General features: G+C 34.3%; 1 protein-coding gene across 1 annotated transcript in view; it reads left to right on the top strand.

The window, feature by feature from the left end:
- The window catches only part of TMPRSS15 (transmembrane serine protease 15), a 114,401-nt gene that overhangs the window by 24,395 nt on the left and 71,942 nt on the right, over positions 1 to 18,064 (top strand). The window contains exons 8-9 of the mRNA XM_090270433.1: positions 5,989 to 6,097; positions 12,864 to 12,970. Coding sequence (XP_090126559.1) covers positions 5,989 to 6,097; positions 12,864 to 12,970 — 216 coding nt within the window. The remainder of the gene's footprint in view (positions 1 to 5,988; positions 6,098 to 12,863; positions 12,971 to 18,064) is intronic.

Below are 18,064 nucleotides of genomic sequence, written 5' to 3' on the forward strand. Positions count from 1 at the left end.
GGAACCTGAAGGTAGGAGAAAAGCAAACAAGACATCAGATTACAAAATAGTTACAATTATGTATCCAACTCTTTAGAAGGATAGTCACATATTAGAAAGAGGAATCTTAAAGGAGTATAATCTGAAAGGGCCATTGCAAAGGTATATTAACCTAGATGCCGAGAAATGAGTAGCATATATATGAAGGATTACTACATAAGGATTTGAAATACAAATATAGATTGATAAGCAATGTAAAGACCTATTTGAATAATTCTAACCTATAATTGGTTCTTAACCCTGGCTGGTTTGGCTCAGTGGATTGAGCGTCGGCCTGCGAGCTAAGTGTCGCTGGTTCGATCTTCCAGTCAGGGCACATCAGAGAAGGAAAACTCTGACTCCAAAAAACCTCCGCTGCCTTGCGGCATACCTCTTCAGGGGAAAGGCTAAGGGAGTAAACCCCGACAGAAAATCCGGAGCCGGAGTCCCTAAGGCGGTTTGACGTTGCAGTCAACACCGGCAACTCCTGCGGCGCACCTGAAGCCAAGCTGTATTGACTCCGTCTTTCCCTTGGACCCTTCAGCTGCAAAGAGAGGGGGGGTCTGCTGCATGGGCAACAGCAGACCCTCCATATCACCCTGCCCAGGCTCTGTAGCTTCAGCTTCACTGGAGAGGACACTCCAGCGTCATCGCAAGATGTCGATTCAACACGGGAGGAGACAGATACCGTGACACTCCCGAGTCGGACTGCACAACCATTCTCGGCGGTGCAGATAGACTCTTAAGAAGCTACACCATCGTCTCTCGAGACGGAGGGTTGCCGACGACGACGATAATTGGTTCTTGAAAAATTAAATAGCAAGCATGAATTGAATAGATTTTTTGGTGTAATTCATGATCAGTGTTAACAGTGACTCTGAGCACAATTAGTTCCTCAAGTGTGTAAAGGCTACTATTTGCTATAATTTGCTCTTCTAGTATTTGTTTCACTTTGCTCTTCCTTCTTGGTATTAACTGGTGATGAACAGTCCAATGACAACCAAAGTTTTTAAAATTACCTATCCACTTGATGCATACTTTAAAAGACAGAGAGTTGATCTGTTCCCCAGAGCAAACTCAGAAAAATAAAAAAGGCAATGGATTTTGATTCTTTAAAAATAGTGTTTCATTAAAAAAAAAAAAAAGGCAATGGCTAAAGAAGCTTCTACTAAGAAATCCTAATTCAAATGTTCCTGGATAAAATTCAAACCTTCAAAGTTTAACTATATACTTTGAAGTGCACTCAGAGCATATTGGAAGAAAGTGCAGGCTACGGAATATTTCTAAAATCTATTTTATATAACTAAGTTATTCAAAGGAGAAAAAAGAAACATGCTTTTTGCTATGGTTTTCAGGAAGTTTCCAAAACCTTTTCAGGGAGAATATGATACAAGTGTGCCATCATGAGGTAATACAGGTGATGTTAATTTATATTTCAAAAATAATAATGTATGTCAGCGTGAGACATACAGCTTTAAGCCTGTATAATGATGATCAATAATTTTAAATGGGGGGGGTATAAAATATATTGAATAATCAGAAGATGAGCCACACCTATAACTTGATCTTTACTGTCACGGAGTTAATAATTTTCATGATAAATTACTATCAGTGCACATTTATAAATAACCAAGACGTATCTTGTGTGACAACCTGTCCTAATGTAAATTATAAAGCCATGAATTAGTTTTCTGAGCCATTGTAAGTTCATGATATGAGCCTCAGTATTAAAACTGAAGAGTTTGTGTTAATTGAACGTCAGTGTCAACTTGCCATTCTTGTCACTAACTTTCTTAATCCCTAAACTTCCATTTTATATTTTTCTTGATTCTCTTCATTATTTGTATTTTAAAATTAGCATTGTATCTATTTTAGAAAATAAATACAAATGATTTTTGGATACGGGAGTGAACAAATCAATCAATTATTCCATAGTAATCCAGCTAGAATTCAGGCATAAAAGTTGTTTTATTTATCATTTAATCATTAAATGATGAGCTCAAAAGCCAATGACTTCACCTCAGCACCAACTCGAGTAACTTTTCTACATGAAAGCCTTGCCCATCAATCTACATTCACAGCAAAATTAATTTAAGGGAATTTTTTCTATATGAAGTTGACCTATGCTCTCTCTATATTTCTCTCATTCTATTTATGTTATTAACAGAGTCACAGTAATGTTGACTTTCTCCACAGATTCCTCTTTTAGTGTGTAATTATTTAGGTTTGCACAACTTATAGCTGACAATAGCTGAACCGAGATCCTTTAAATTGTTTTTCTCTTCTGATTAGGATTGAATCAGCAGGAATCTTCACTTTTTAGCTGACCTGTGAGAAAGAGAGATGCTGACTCACAACCTTTCGGCCAATGTTCAGGCCTATTTGGAAACTGGCAAAAGTCTGCACAGATAGTCTGCACGCTGCTATGTGTTTGCACGATAGAATTGGGTGCATGGCAATGGATCCCGTCTGCACAAGTTTGACTTGAACATTCTGGAGAATCCAATGCCCTGTGTAAACACAATTAGTGACTATTGAGCCAGCAGAGGGAGCTCTCAGGGGGTCGTAAGAGCTTGCCTTTATAAATCCTGTCCTATTATAGACAGCATTTCAGATAGTGCTGTAGAATGGCTGTTATTATTTGACAGGCTCCCATTCAGAACTTTTTCTGATACTGCATTGAAGAGCACTTTGTAATCTACAATGTTATAACCCTGAACACCCAGTAATCCTACTCAGCCACAGCTGGGTTGTCTGTTTTCCTAAAAGGTTATCTTGCTTCGTTACCTTGTGTAAAATTAGATTCTCCAGAGACATCCTGAAATTAACTGAGAAAGCATATAAAGTCTATAGCACAAACCTCTGTCTTGAAATAATAATATTGTGATATTATGAACTTTACTATTATAAGTAGTTAAATTCTATTGTAATTTTATTTTAAATACCTCCAGGAATATTCTTCTTAATCTTTACTTGTACACAGGAATTTACCAAAGACCCTTTAGAGCAGAAGTTGACCTGTAGGTTCTCCCTTCCCACTAAAACTCAGCAATTTCTTACAACACTGGCCAGTCAAATGGATCATATTCTTTAGGACAGGTTAAGTACAGTGATAGACAATCTTAACAATTTCAGACAATACTGTTTATTTGTAACTTACATCACAGTTCAAGAAAGCTGGCAGAAGACTGCACTTTTATGAAGGCATTCAGGATGCCAGCTTTTTCACAGTCCTCTCTGTCCCAGGTCCTCTGCAACCTGCTGATGACACAGGAAGAGTACTGCAGAGATCTTTTTGGAAATCACACCTGGAAATAAACAGGATTATTTCTACAGTAGTTTACTGACCACACTCAGTCACATGAACCCATTGTTGGAGGTACAGGTTAGCCACATGCCCAGGAAGGGACGGAAAAGGTTACAGCCAACATATAACAATTTCTACCACCAGAGACATAGCTCAGCTTTTTGGAAAATCATGAATGCTGTTGTGAGGAACAAGCTGTTGATTCCTTTCCCAAACCCTTTGTAGTAAATGGATACGAAGAATTAGTAATATGTACCAGCTTTGCAAATAGGGTTTTACAAGTTCTTAAACTGGTCTTGTTTTGTTCTCCTTTATACTCTGTCTTTTTTTTTTTTTTTTTTTTTTGCTTCCTTCTGTTTGTTGTGGCCATTGCAAACATGATCTATATTTTAATTTTAAGAACACTGAAAAAGATGAAATTCAGTTTTTTTTATTCTTTATTTCTTTAATTGACACTTCACTCCCTGTTTTTCAGCTCAAAAAGTAGGTGATGTCTTCATGATAACTCAATATTTTATAGTATCGGGCAGCATAGCACAGTGTGCTCTGGTGCAAGACTGCCCAGCTGTGAATTGTCACTTATAAGCTGGGAAAATTTTTGTTAGTTATTCATGCTTCTGTGCCTCAGTTTTCCTACCTATAACTGCATAAGGTTATTATGAAGCTTAGATGAATACGTACATAATGACTTCGTAATAGAGACTGGAACAAAGTAAATACTTCATAAATTCTAGAAGTTCTATTTTGGAGCTGGTAAGATTAATTGTTCTGCCTCATTAAATACGAAGTATTTACAACAGCAAAGGGTGGTCTTGCATTGTTTAGTATCTTGGAGTATGTATATTTCTTGACAAACTGCAATTTAAAAGCTTATATATCACATAAAATGCAAGCATAAAGTTTTCTTACTTTTATGATCATTGACGATAAGTGATTAGCTGTCCCAATTATTTGGCCTGATATGTGGTGGGCAGAGTTGAAGGTGAAGGAGATTTTCCTTTGCATCTAAAAAATTATTAAGCTCTGCATTAAAAGGTCACATATTTTACTTTTTATCTTCAAATCATATAAAGTAGCATTAGAAGCTACACCATCGTCTCTCGAGACGGACGGCTGCCGACGACGATTTGTCCACTCATCAGTTGATGGACGACGACGACGACGAGCATTAGTCATTTTGTTTGCTCCAGTATTATACAGAAGGAGATTATTTCTCTCAACAAGCCACAACGTTCTCTGTTTCCTTTTCTGAGGGTTTTAACGAATTGTCCAGAGTTTAATCATTGCATCTTGGGTTATTATCTTTCTTGTTCTCAGTTTTTCTTTTTTGTTCTCTTCCATTAGGAATCAAACTATCAAGTCATAATCCCAATGCAATCAATTCCTAGGTCATTGTTCTTAAAAAGACTTTGAATCTAAAATTGTATTTACCAATGTAATTTTTATGCTTTATAAAAATTATACCAAAAATTGTTAGAAGTTAACTAAAAGAATGAGACTTTTACCAAGGTTTTTATGTGTTGTTCAATTATTTAATTTTTTGCCCATATAAGATATTTGATGTCATATAATAGCTTGCATTTTATAACTTAACAGTTTCTGTGTCACATTAGAATGTGCATTTCTATCTATAATTTAGAATTAACTTATTCAGCACTCAGATTCCCAGAATAGAAATTCCATTTTGATATATTTCTTTGATTTTCCTAGCCTCCATTGACACTTCTGGCATAGGAGGAATTAACAACATGCCAGGAGAAAAAGGACACAGTCTAGGAGTCATTATTTTATAATATTATATCAACAGAACTAAGTAACTAAGTATATAGAAAATGATCTAAGAAAAACTAAAAATTGTGAATATCAAATGTTTTTTGGCACACACTATGCATAGCAATTATAAAATAAAAAGCTATAGGGTGTGGTTCCTGGTGCACGCTTTCAAGATAATTTTAATCTAGTTGAAATGATTTAGATATAAATTAAAGATGTCTGATAATACATGACGTTGAAAAGAAATATATGACATGTACATGAAATAAATGTGCTACAAGAATTATTGTAAAAGAGGAAAATGAGGAATCATGGAAACAAGACATTCAGGAATACTGAATAAAAATATTGCCCTAGGTAGTAAGTCCATATAAAAAGCGCAAGAATGATGAAGTAAAATAAATTGAATTCTCTATAGGCCACTTTGTTATATAGATCATTTGCCTGGCCATATTCCGGTTATTTCAGAAAGACATTGCACTTACTGCATATATTTGAAATTCACCTTAGCTCCAATTTAATGGGGAAAATAAGACCAAAAAATTAGTAGCTATTTTTTTCTAAATTGGAAGTTTACAATTCAAGTATATTTATTTTCTTGCAAATGTGAAAGAATATACTAAAAATCCAGCTAAAGTATTAGTATTTAGAAATAAACTGTTTGTCTAAAGGACTCTATAATGGGGTGTGTAAGAGTGTTTGAAAATAGCCACTGATTTTAAGCATGAGATCTACTTCCATTGGCTTATTTCAAGTTTGGTAAAATAGCCTTTCACAAATTCAGTCATGAGTATTCTTTGAAGTGTTCATTAGCCAAATTAAACCCCATTTCACTTGAGAAATCCTTCCAAGATTGTTTTTTGTCTAACATTAATTGCCATTTTTCACAGCCACAGCTTGTGATGGAAGATTTCTGTTGACTGGACCTGCAGGGTTCTTTGAAGCTACCCATCATCCAAAGCCTTCTAAATCAAACGTTGTTTGCCAGTGGATTATACGGTAATATACCATCTTCTATTCCCTGCTCTTAAGTCATAAAGTTATTCTCAGATGTAATGTCTTGCCACCTTTAGTTATATTCGTATTTTTGACAATTGAAGTTTTCATTAGCTAGGAAGCAAAGCCTTCCCAACTGATAACCTCTCCAAGAAGGTTCCCTCTTGTTCCTAACCTTTTAAAAAGGTCTTCTGTCCTATGAACAATACTCCCTAAAATTTAGAGTCATCTCATTCAGCTCTGTAGCAAGGTTCCCCCCACCCCCCGTGGTTGGCACAAATCAAGTGCTGCCAAATGAAACAGCATGTGTGTATGTCTGTGTATCACAAGAAATGGTATGTCAAGTCACATGCATCCTGATGCCAGAATAGTTCCATTCTCATTATGTCAGCGTCTCTATGAAAATCTCCTATGATATGACTTAGTTACGGCAGATTAAGCTCTGGGGCCACCCTCTGTATACACCCTTTTCATTATATCTTGAATTACGTTTAGATCAGTTGCTATATATTTAACCTCCAAGCTCTTAATTCATTCGAGCAATATAATCATTATGATGATCAAAAGAACCAATCTGTTGATGGCTGATCACCTTTAATGCTACCTAAGCATTTTTCACAGAGGAGTGTTAGCTGATGTTTCTCCAGATTGTCTAAGGAAAAATGATATTTACTCAAATATAAGAAATACTGAAATAAACATATTGCAATTTTTAAAAAGTGTACATAACTTCTCATGGCCTTAAATAAGTTATTATGTGATGTAAGTACCCCAAAAATACATATCTTTTCTATTGAGCCACTGAACATTTTTCCCCATAGAGCATTCAGTGTACATATTCTGTGACATGTCATTGAGAAATGACATTCTGGTTAGGTCTCTTTAACAACTGGATGACATTATGGTTTCCCAATCTAACCTCCTGTAAAATAGTTTTGATCATTGTGATGATTCCATTGAAAACTAGGAGAATCAGTAAAACAGCTAATTAAAGAAGATTAAAAGGCAGAACTTCAGATTCTTGCCAAACAAATGGTAGGAAACAGCCCTGTAAGATTCACAAGGGTTATTTTCCTGTGTAGCCATGTCCCAGAGATGAGATGGGGTGTGAAGGAAAGATTGTTTTACACACATTTACTTGGCAATTCAAAGAAAAAAGAACAACATCCTGTTTCTTTAAATAATTTCTATTTTTGGAGCTAAGTTCCATGAAAGCCATAAATACAACTAAGAGTATAATTTCCTCAGTTTTCATGTTCTACACACATGCTGCTTGTGTGCCGAAGATATGGTTTTGTATTTAAGATGGCACGTCAGGGACCTTTGGGTGCACAAGTAGTGAACTTGGAACCATCTCCGCGCCGTGAGTCTGTGACAAGGCCCAACACAATGGCGTTCAGCTGTTTGTCACTGCACACCTTTTGCACTCAACTCACTAATTCAAACTTGAAAGCTTCATATTTTATAAAATTAAGGCTTTTTCATTTCTAAATACATTTTGCTCCAAATATCAAAAAATAAAATAAAATAAAATGAGGAATCTAAGTAATGCTTTGCCAAGTGAAAAATTAACCAGTTCAGAGGATGTTGTTTCCAATATAATCATATCAAATTTAAAAAGAATTGCTTATAAATGGTTACTAGCATTGTTCATAAGTAAAATGAAAAATACTCTATTCCTTACTCTAAATGTCAGCAGAAAACCTTAGAAAAATCTTAAATTACTTCTGAAAATGGAAAAAAGTATGAATCCTAAATTATATCTTCATGCAATTATTCAGATTTTATTAATATCAAATAAAAATAACAATTGTTATATGCATTTAAAAATCTAGGTCAAATTTACAGGGTTTATAAGCAGAAAAAAATAAACATTTGCTATAATAGTAATATAATTTATGTAATAATGACACTGTGCTAATTAAAGATTTGTATGATTCTGTTCTTGTAATTACTTTTCATTATTTAATTTTAAAAAACTATTTTTAAAAATCCACCATTAGTGAAGAGATAATTTTAAAACCCAAAGAATCTAAAATATTCACTTAAACAAGTACTGTATTTCATGATAAAATTATGACTTAATTAATTACATAAATAATATATCAATTTTTTTCCAAAAATTTATTGTTATATTTGAGAAGCATTGTACCAGCTTTTTAATGGTCATCAAAGTTGGAATAAGGACAATATTTTTCCTACAAGCTTAGAAGATGACCAATTAAATGGTGGAGAAATGTTTAAAAGGCAAACAAACTATATTTTGGGCGAGGGCAGCCCGGTCTTGGAATTATGCTAAGTTCACATTTAGCAGAGTGTCAAATAGTAAGAATGTGAGCACCTGAGACGGTCTGTATAGGTTCAAATCTGACTTCTTCACATTCAAGATGTGCAGCCTCAAGGAAATGTCTAAATAAGTCTCTTTGACCAAAAATTTCTACATCTATCGAATTCAGCATCTCTAACTACAGGTGCCAAAGTCATTATTAAATGTAATAATAAATGTAGAGTGCTTAGCCAAATATTAAATGCTCAGTAAAACTAGCCTATAAAATGATTAGCTATTGAAACAGAAATGCAAAATGTATAAATTAATTAGCTATTGAAACAGAAGTTCAAAATGCATAAACCAACTTAGAAAAGTACCATTCCCTTCAAAAACCAGCAGGTAACCACAATGTCTAATATTATAAGAACAGTAGATATTACACTCTCTAACTAGTCCTACCTTTATTAATTCCTGTGTTATTATTGCTTTTCTGAATCAGAAGAAAGTAAAAAAACTATGCTTTTATTTTTCTCTTTGCCTTCAAGTACCTATTTTGAAAAAGCAAAGGACTCTTGAACACAAAGACTCCTAGGGAGCCTCTCTTGCAACCCTTAACTTCATACTTTGAAAACAGCATCACATGAAGAAAAACTCACTATATATATATGTGTGTATATTTAGTTGTGGAGACACTAAAAGTTTAATTAAAAGAACAGAAATCATCCCTAGAGCTTTCTTCATTTCTTCTTCCTCTGTCTTCTTCAGCGTTGATGTGGATTCCCTAGGCTCACTCACACACCCCTGCACTGACCTAACAGAGGCAGAATTTGCATAAATGGCAGCACCAGTCTGGGCTGGGAAGATCTGCTGCCCCAGACACTGACCTCTTTTTAACGCCTGCCAACCTCTTATGGCTCCTTAATACAGAGAGAGTGGCCCATAAAGTGTGCTATCTCTTGCATCTACCTGTCTCCCTCCAGTTGCCCTGACACCTGAGAGCACTGCTATCACAATTCTCCTGGAGTGCTTAAACATAAACATCCCAAAATCCACTCCCAAACTTCAGAATCTGGTATCTAGGTTGAGGTCCAGATGTTGATGACTGTTCTAACCTTACTTCCCTCACAGCAGACACTGGTCAGGTTCAAAAACCTATGTTTCTGTTCAGATGTCTTTGAATCCTGCCCTGATAGTCACTCTCCTTTCAGGATCTCCCACTCCACTCCTTGGAGACTAAATTCCAATTCCTGACCAGGATTCTAATTCAGTGTTTGCCAAAACTGACATCTTGCTACAAATATAGACATTTCCCAACACTCACCATTAGAATTTCAAAATTAACTACAGTTGTGATAAATGTACATAATTTACTAATTTAGCCAAGAGATTACTGATAATTTACTGAAAAACCAAGCTTGCCATGATCTTGGTCAGTAAGCCTTGTTCATCCAACATCTTCCATAGTCAACATCAGAAGCAAGGTCACTTCTCAATTCCCTATTTGGCTTAGAAGACAAGATCTTTTCCTATTATCAGCCCTTTTAATCCTCAGCCAATTGAGACATGATCATGCCTGCTCTGCTTCATCTTTCAGTCCACTTTCCTTCCGAGGAGTTTGGGGGAACATTGTTCTACCTGTAAAACACTCAGATGGTTCACATTCTAATCCTGCTACTTCAGGGGTCAGTGGAGTTGTAATAGGAGTTGCCCTAAAGACCTTTCCCCCTAACTTGATATCTGAAAACAAAATCCTATATTTAAACATCAAATGAAAACTTTCTAGCTAACCTGTTTCTTTCATAGTGGCAGATACATAAATTTTTCTTATTTCTATCAAAAAGCATGTGCTAGAGCCTACAGAGTATTGGAGAATACAGGAATGAATAAATTAATCTCATATTTAAATTATACAATTTCTGGTAGGCAAGGCAATTAAGAATATAACTAACAACTACAAAGGAAATGGATAACACAGGGTTTACACCCTCAGGGGTAGCATCCATGTACTTTAAGAAGTGTCCTTATTTATTCTTGTTTGTTTTAGAAATAAACACTCATCGAGATTTTTTAAAAGTAAATATTGAAATACAGTGACTATAATGTAAATTATAAATAATTTGTTTTAAAACTGTTTCAAATGAGGAAATAATGATATATCCTACACTGGACTATTCCATAAGTAACATTTTGGTCCTCAAAAATGTTTAAATTAAATTATTCAAATTTTAAAAATTGACTTTCGACAGTATAATGTACATATCCTTTCAATTTTGTTATGCTGCAAATATATTGCTCTTTTACAATATGAGGAAAGACCCCCCCCCCAAAAAATGAAATTATCTTCTGTAGGGCGGGCCCTTGCAGTACAGGCTTCCCCTGCTAGGTGAGTGTTCTAGGAACCCATCTGCATCAGTGTGCCAGCTGGCGTTGTTGTGAGAGGCTGTGTTCAGCTCCTGTGAATTTTATTTAAAAACTCTCTCAACGCATTTGCCCATTTCATGATGAGTGAGTTACTAGCTCACTTGCCCACACTGTGCTGAGTGTTCAGCATTTTTGGACCAAAAGTGACATGACCCTCATGCCCCAACCTCCCTATTCACGGGATCTTACCCCAGGAGATTTTTTTTGTTGTTCCTCCGATTGAAAAAAGTCCTCAAAGGAAAGTTTTGCTGATGTAGTAGAGATGAAATAAAAATTGGCAGAATCACTACAAGGCATCAAAATCGACGAGTTCAAAAATTGTTTTAAGTGGGGAAAAAACATCTCAGTAGGTGTTTTCCACTAAATGGAGAGTACTTTTGACTGAAGTTTAACATGTAAGAATAAATACACCATTTTTTATAAATAAATTCTGGGGTTTCTTGGGTCCCCCCTCATGTGATTTAAGCATAATATTTGAGCCTAAATTCATCTGAAACTTAGTCTGAAATATCTCTAAAAATATATATTGAAGTGTAAGATGGCAGAACAGGAAGGCTACCTTTTGTTCCCCCGCAGAAGCACCAATTTGCCAACAATAATACACTCGTGAGAAATTTAGACTCTAATTAAGAAACTGCGGCACCCCTAGTGAGCAGAAAGACAAGAAAAATCCCATTGAAATGGGCAACGAGATCAGATTCATTTTACTTGTATGAGCACCTCCCCCAAGCCAGCGCAGCGTCAGGGCAGGAGAACACCCGGTCTTCGCTCACTGCCTCTCACTTAGAAGGAAAGGGAAGAGTGGAGCGTGCATTCGATGTTGTAGCTTTTCCATGGGCTGCCCAAGGGTCTAATTTCTTTGCCTCACGTGGAGCACCGATGGACCCAGCATAGTTCATATGCCTGAGGGGCGCTGAGAGCAAAGAGGAACAGGGGCGGCTTGCTGTGGCCACTATGTCTTGACGTAATTAGGAGATCGTGCACAAGTCAAAACCTGTCCCTCAGGATGGACGGAGAGAAGGACAGCATGCCTCCAGCGTTACAACTGTTCCAAAGGCTGTCCCAGATACTGTTACTTGTCTCCCGTGACTCCCACGGATGAATGTCTGTTGGCTGCAGAGAACAAGGGAGAAGGGGGTGGCTTGCTGCCATAGAACCAGAAACTTGAAGTGCCGCATATGGTCACCAGAGGGAGCAAGAAACTAGGACCTCCTGAAAAAAACCTGCAAGCCTCTAATGGTTCTTCAATGATCAATGGGTCTTAGAAAAAAATTAAGAAGAAAATTAGAAAATATCTTTAGACAAATGAAAACAAAAGCACAATATACTGAAAATTATGGGATGGATAAAAAGTGTAATGTTTATAACAACAACTGCCTAACTCTACACCTTAAGGAACTAGAAAAAGAAATTGAGCCCAAAGTTCGCGAAAGGAGATATGATTAATAATAGATCAGAAATAAATTATTTTAATAATAAAACAATTTTAAGTAATGAAAGAGTTTCTTTGAATATTAGCAAAAGTGACAAACATTTAGCTAGATTAAGAAAAAAGAGAGAAAATAGTTGAAATCAGAAATGAAAGAGGAGAAATTATTACTGATGATGCTACAGAAACTAGAAGAATCATAAGAGACTACTATGAATAATTATGCACCAACAAATTGCATAAATTATAAGAAATGGATAAATTCCTAAAAACATACAATTGACCAATACTGAATTATGAAGAAATACAAAATCTGAACAGACCAATTACTAGTAAAGACATAATGCATCTAAAGAACTTAAAAACTCAGAGAGAGAAAAAGAAGACTGGTAATTGCCAGGGACTGAGGAGTTACTGCTTAATGTGTATAGAGTTTCAGTCACGTGAATTGAAAAAGTTCTGGAAATCTGCCATACAACATCGTGATAGTTATCAATACTACACCAAATACTTAAAATTTTGTAGAGTGTTGATCGCATGTTGTGTTGTTTTGTTAAGTACGATTATAATATTACATTCAAATTCTAGAATGCATTAAGAGTTGTGACAATTGTTAAGTATAGTAACCTATTTTTTTGCTTTTACTTTAGTGTAAACCAAGGACTTTCCATTAAACTGAGCTTCGATTCCTTTAACATATATTATACAGATACATTAAATATTTATGAAGGCGTGGGTTCAAGCAAGATTTTAAGAGGTAAGTTAAAACAATTATACAATCCATTATCAGAATGAAAAAATGTGAGCAACAATTTGGGAGTGACATGTTTTCTCTTTATTTTGAGCTAAATATAGACTCAAACTTCAAGTTCTAAAAGGAATAAACAAAACTAGTTCTCAATATAAAAAATAATAATTTAGTGCTCTAGGTCATAAATCTTAGTAATAAAAATAGATACTATTTCACATGGTTCTCTTCTAACTGATATTATTTAAAATCATGTGAAATTTTCCAAAAATATATATAATTATAATCTTTGGTTACTATGCTTTGTTTGAGTGCTACCTCTTCTCATTAAGCAAAACTTGAACAAACACTAAAAACTACTATACTATGTTTCTCTGAGATTGCACAGGTTATAAACTCATAGAACCCTTTTTCTCCTTTTTAGTATGACTCCGTTCCTCAGTCCCTTACAGGGCTACTACTAATAAAGTAGGTAAGACAATGACTAGGAAGGATGTAGGCTCAGTAAATGGTAGGTGTGGGCACTATTGTTATTACCTAACTATTTGTCATTACGTACATGGACTTTGATGGGAACTGAGAGGAGAGCAGACAATGCACTAATTTACCTGTACCCACCCCAGTTTATTCCATCTGACCCCACAATGGTAATCAACAAATATAGGAGTGAAATTCCATGGAAAAAAAAAATAAGGCTGAAGAAGAGAATATGAAAGTGGAGTCAAGGGAATACCCAGTTTTTCTCACACTTTGGAGGAAACAGTCTAATACAGAGCTAAGATGGGGTTGCAAATGACACCCATTATTAAAGTTTATATAATAACTGCATTTATTTATGTATTTTGGCCTTGAAATTGTGCTTATGAGAAGTGAAATGTGGATTCTAGCTAATGAATGTTGTTATTGATTTATTGACTTGAGAAACACTTAAGTGTATGCTAACAAAATGTGCATTTTATTGGATATTATTGTGTGACACTCAGGTACTGACTGCTGTTCATGGGTATTCTTATTTAATATTTTAATAAATGTGCAAAGTATACATCACAGGAGAGGAAAATGAGGTGTAAGAAGTTAACTGACCACAAGTCCACAGACCTAGTTAATATTGGAGGCAGAAATCATACCCCAAATCTCTGACGTCAGACACAGTGCATTTCTTCATTGTGCTTTAAAAACCCCAAGTAGAAATATAATAAAGATTGTACATAAAACAGATGAACTCTTAATAAGTCACATTTGGTTAATAAATGATCCAAGCCCTTTCATAATCTAGTTATTTCTGTAGTTGATAAATTTATGTCAACATAAGTATTTATATAGATGGACAAATAAGCCAATTCATACAAATTTCTCCAAGGACTAACGTAATAATAATGAATTTTAGCATGCATCAGTCACTCACAATAAGCAAAGTTCTGTTCTCAACACTTTAAGTTAACACAATGAATGTTTTTTAAAACCATATTATCTAGGTGTAATTATGATTTCTACACATAAGGAAAACTAAACACCGAGATTAACTGCCCAAAAGTGATAAGTGTAAGGAACTTCAAATACCTTGATTTGCCTAAATGCTATTTTTAATTATTTTATGTGGTTATATTATCAGTAATTCATAAATAAATCTTAGAATCATTAGCCATAATAATGTGAGTAATACACAAATAATTATGATAAAATTCAATAAACTAAATATCTAAATTTTAAAAATGTATGAACATATATTTAAATTATAACAAATAGGTACTCTAATTTTAAGATACTTTGAAATATAAATCTATTTATAAAATTTGAAAACTTAATAATTTAATTTTAACTTGGCAAATTTTAGAAATGACATTGACTACTAAAATTACATTTTGAAATTAAAAATTATACTCTTTTTCAAGAAAGACAATAATAGCTTTAGCACAGCATTTAGCACAATGCCTAATATATTATAAAAACTTTGCATTTTTTGATTTAAGTGTAAATCAACAGGTTTATATATCATGGTATTATAGTTCGTAATTAATGAACATCAAAATATTTTTCATAACTCTAAAAGGTATTTTTTAGAATAATGCCCAAACCTGCATTCTTGATTTACAACCCCATATTTTTTCTCAATATTTTAGCAAGTTTCTTTGTGTGAGAAATGCACACAAAATTTACTTTTATTAAACTCCAGTCCAGAATGTATATCTCAAGTATTGTTATCTTTATCACATTGAAAAATACATAAATATTTTAATTGAAATTGGAAAAAGTAACATTATCTAGAGGAATTACAAGAAAAATAAGTATCCAGTACCATAAAATAGTTTTTATACATTTGATTAGGGGTATGTAGTATAAACAAATTCTAAAGGCATTACTCAGTCATTTTAGTATATAGTCATGATGTAAAAGTTCTCTAACTTGTAAAAAGTCTCAGGGGATGGTGGGCATTACATAAAAGAAAATGATTTGGAGTGCAATATGGTCTTTTCCTAATAATTATGGAAATTGAAGTAAATCATAATAGGTTTACAGGTGCTCTTTTTTTTTTTACCTGTAGTCATGAAGGTACAATGTTCAGTTCAGTGATGACAATAATTATCAATACTGGGAATGAAATTGGTAGGAGACTGTAAGGGTGCTTATTTAATTTTTTTGTTTAGAAAAATACATAGATATTTATAGGCATCATTAAAGAAAGAGAATTAAAATGGCTTGGGAGAGCACTCTAAAATTGATTTCAAATTGCCAAGCCGAGAAAATGTGTTACTGAGTATGTCATGGTTATGTTACTCATTATATCCCAAGTGCTTATCTGTTATTCCCAAGTGACTGGTGATAACATATCCCTAATATTATAGCTTAACAATTCTAGGTCATGCTTTTAAAAGTGAAGCACAGATAAGTGTGCATACATACAACCAAATGCTTAATAAACATAAGAGAGTTTCCTGAATTGTCAACTTGCCCTACAACAAAAATAATCATATTGTAGATATGGAATTAAGTAATATATGTAAATGTTTTTCAAAGTCAAGCATTTTGATACACTTTGTGCTTTTATTAGAACATTTTTGTGTTCACTTAGAAGTCCACTCACTTCTATTGATGGGATTATCTATATGGAAAAGTCAAACAAGACACTGGCTTAAAATGTTGACCTTCCCAGAGTCTCTTGAATATTCTCCAATTATAGTGCCAGATAAAGTGATGGTTACTTCCTCAATGCCTCTGGGCAGTTCTCCCATATAGATTAATTCCAAAGTTCTTTTTCTATAATTCACCAATCTGAACTCTTCCAATAGGAGAGCCTGGTTATTTCTTCTCCATGTCACCAGCACTTAGCACCAAACGATACTAATAATGAACCCTCGATAAAATGTTTATAGCACACAAAGATCATCCTCTAATGACATAACTTTTCTCTTATAAATTGGATAGAATAAATGGTTTTGAGATAAATCTCTAGAATTATCTTCTGTTGGAAGTCTGTCTTCTCTGCCCTCTTTCTAAATTTGTTTGCATGCAAATCATGTTTCCATGTTTTACTCACTGGCCAGAGTCTTTGCTGTTATAAAAATGATGAGTTATTCACATTTACATGTGATTCTTTGACAAGTTTATGTAAATTAATACCCATTGAAGTCTTGGGGGATGGATTAGTAAAAGTCAGTGGATTTTTTTAAGGAATTGTTTTCTAAAACTTTATTGTATCTGTTATAGAAAATACTGGCCTTTACAAATTATTAGGAATTTTTTTCTATCAACTCCAACCCTGACTCTTCTATTCCTTTAGTTACTCATATCTTAATTCTGGAACCCAAATATTGCTTAAAAGTTTCCAGTGCTCCAGAAGAATAGCAAAGGCACAGAAGGCATTAGGTATAATTTCTACATTTTCAGGACTTACAACACAGTTGGGGAAAAGAAGAAATGATAGCATTTATTGAGCATTTACTATACACCAGTCACTGTAACAAGTTACTTATTTAGTTTTTATCACAAACACTTAAGGGATGTGTTATTATATTGTCATAGAGGAAACTGAGGCACAGAGGAGTCTAGTAAGACATAAAGTCAGGACTAAATCTCATCCTGACTCTGCAAGCCCCTCCTCTTAACCACTACCTGCTACTGTCTTCTTGGATGCATCAGATGCATGCCTTCCACTGGATCCACAGTTCTGAGACTCCTTCTAGTCAAGAGACTTGAAAAACCTGATGAAAGTTTACAGAGTCTCTACAGACATAAACATTCTACACATTTCCAGAAGTTTGTGTGTATCTCTGAAGCATAGTAATGGGCCTAAGACATAAACCACTGGTCTATCTGGACTAGTGAAATACATTAGAAAACACAGGATCCCACACAGCACAACCACTAAGGGTGCCCGTGAATCAGTGGCCACATTCAGATCCAAGCAGAAGCCATTGTCCAGAAACAATTTAATTGTTATGGAAAAGAAAGCAGGAGAGATGTAGATGGGTTTGAAGCAAAGTCTCTAGAATATTCACATGCTTTAAGCAACTAGACACATATGCACTACAAAAATTTTCAATGTGAGTCTAAATAAACAATGTAGTTCTTTGTGAGAAAATACTGGAAGAATGATATGCAATGTTTTTTGAGGAAAAGAGTAAGATGTGAATCAACACTTGTTCATGATGTTCTTTCTTTTAGATTCTATTGAAATAATCATTCATGTATCACTTTTTCATAACTTTTACATGATAAGCACAGAAATTTCAGCATTTTTCATAGCACTGTTCTAACCCTTGAAAATTCAAAGTCTAAAAAAATATTCATTACATAGGTTGGAGTCAAGACAGAAAAATGATAAAACCAATATGAAATAGAAATAATATAAGCAATATTAAAACATCGATATTAAAATAAGTCACTAAGTCTTATTTTGAGATCTTATAGTTATATAGATAACCAAAGAAATACTCTTGTTTCTATTATTGTGACTGAGTTTAGCCCCTGTTAACAGAGCATGATGAATACCTGATAGAGCCAAAGTAACTTTTAGTTTTATAACTGCCTAACTTGTATGTAGCTAATAATTTAAAATAAAAATGCAGTTTTTTCAGCCATAAATATGTATAATAATTTGATTTT

The sequence above is a fragment of the Furipterus horrens genome, unplaced genomic scaffold (genome assembly GCF_987537825.1).
Source record: "Furipterus horrens unplaced genomic scaffold, mFurHor1.1.pri manual_scaffold_1, whole genome shotgun sequence".
Classification (NCBI taxonomy): Eukaryota; Metazoa; Chordata; class Mammalia; order Chiroptera; family Furipteridae; genus Furipterus; species Furipterus horrens.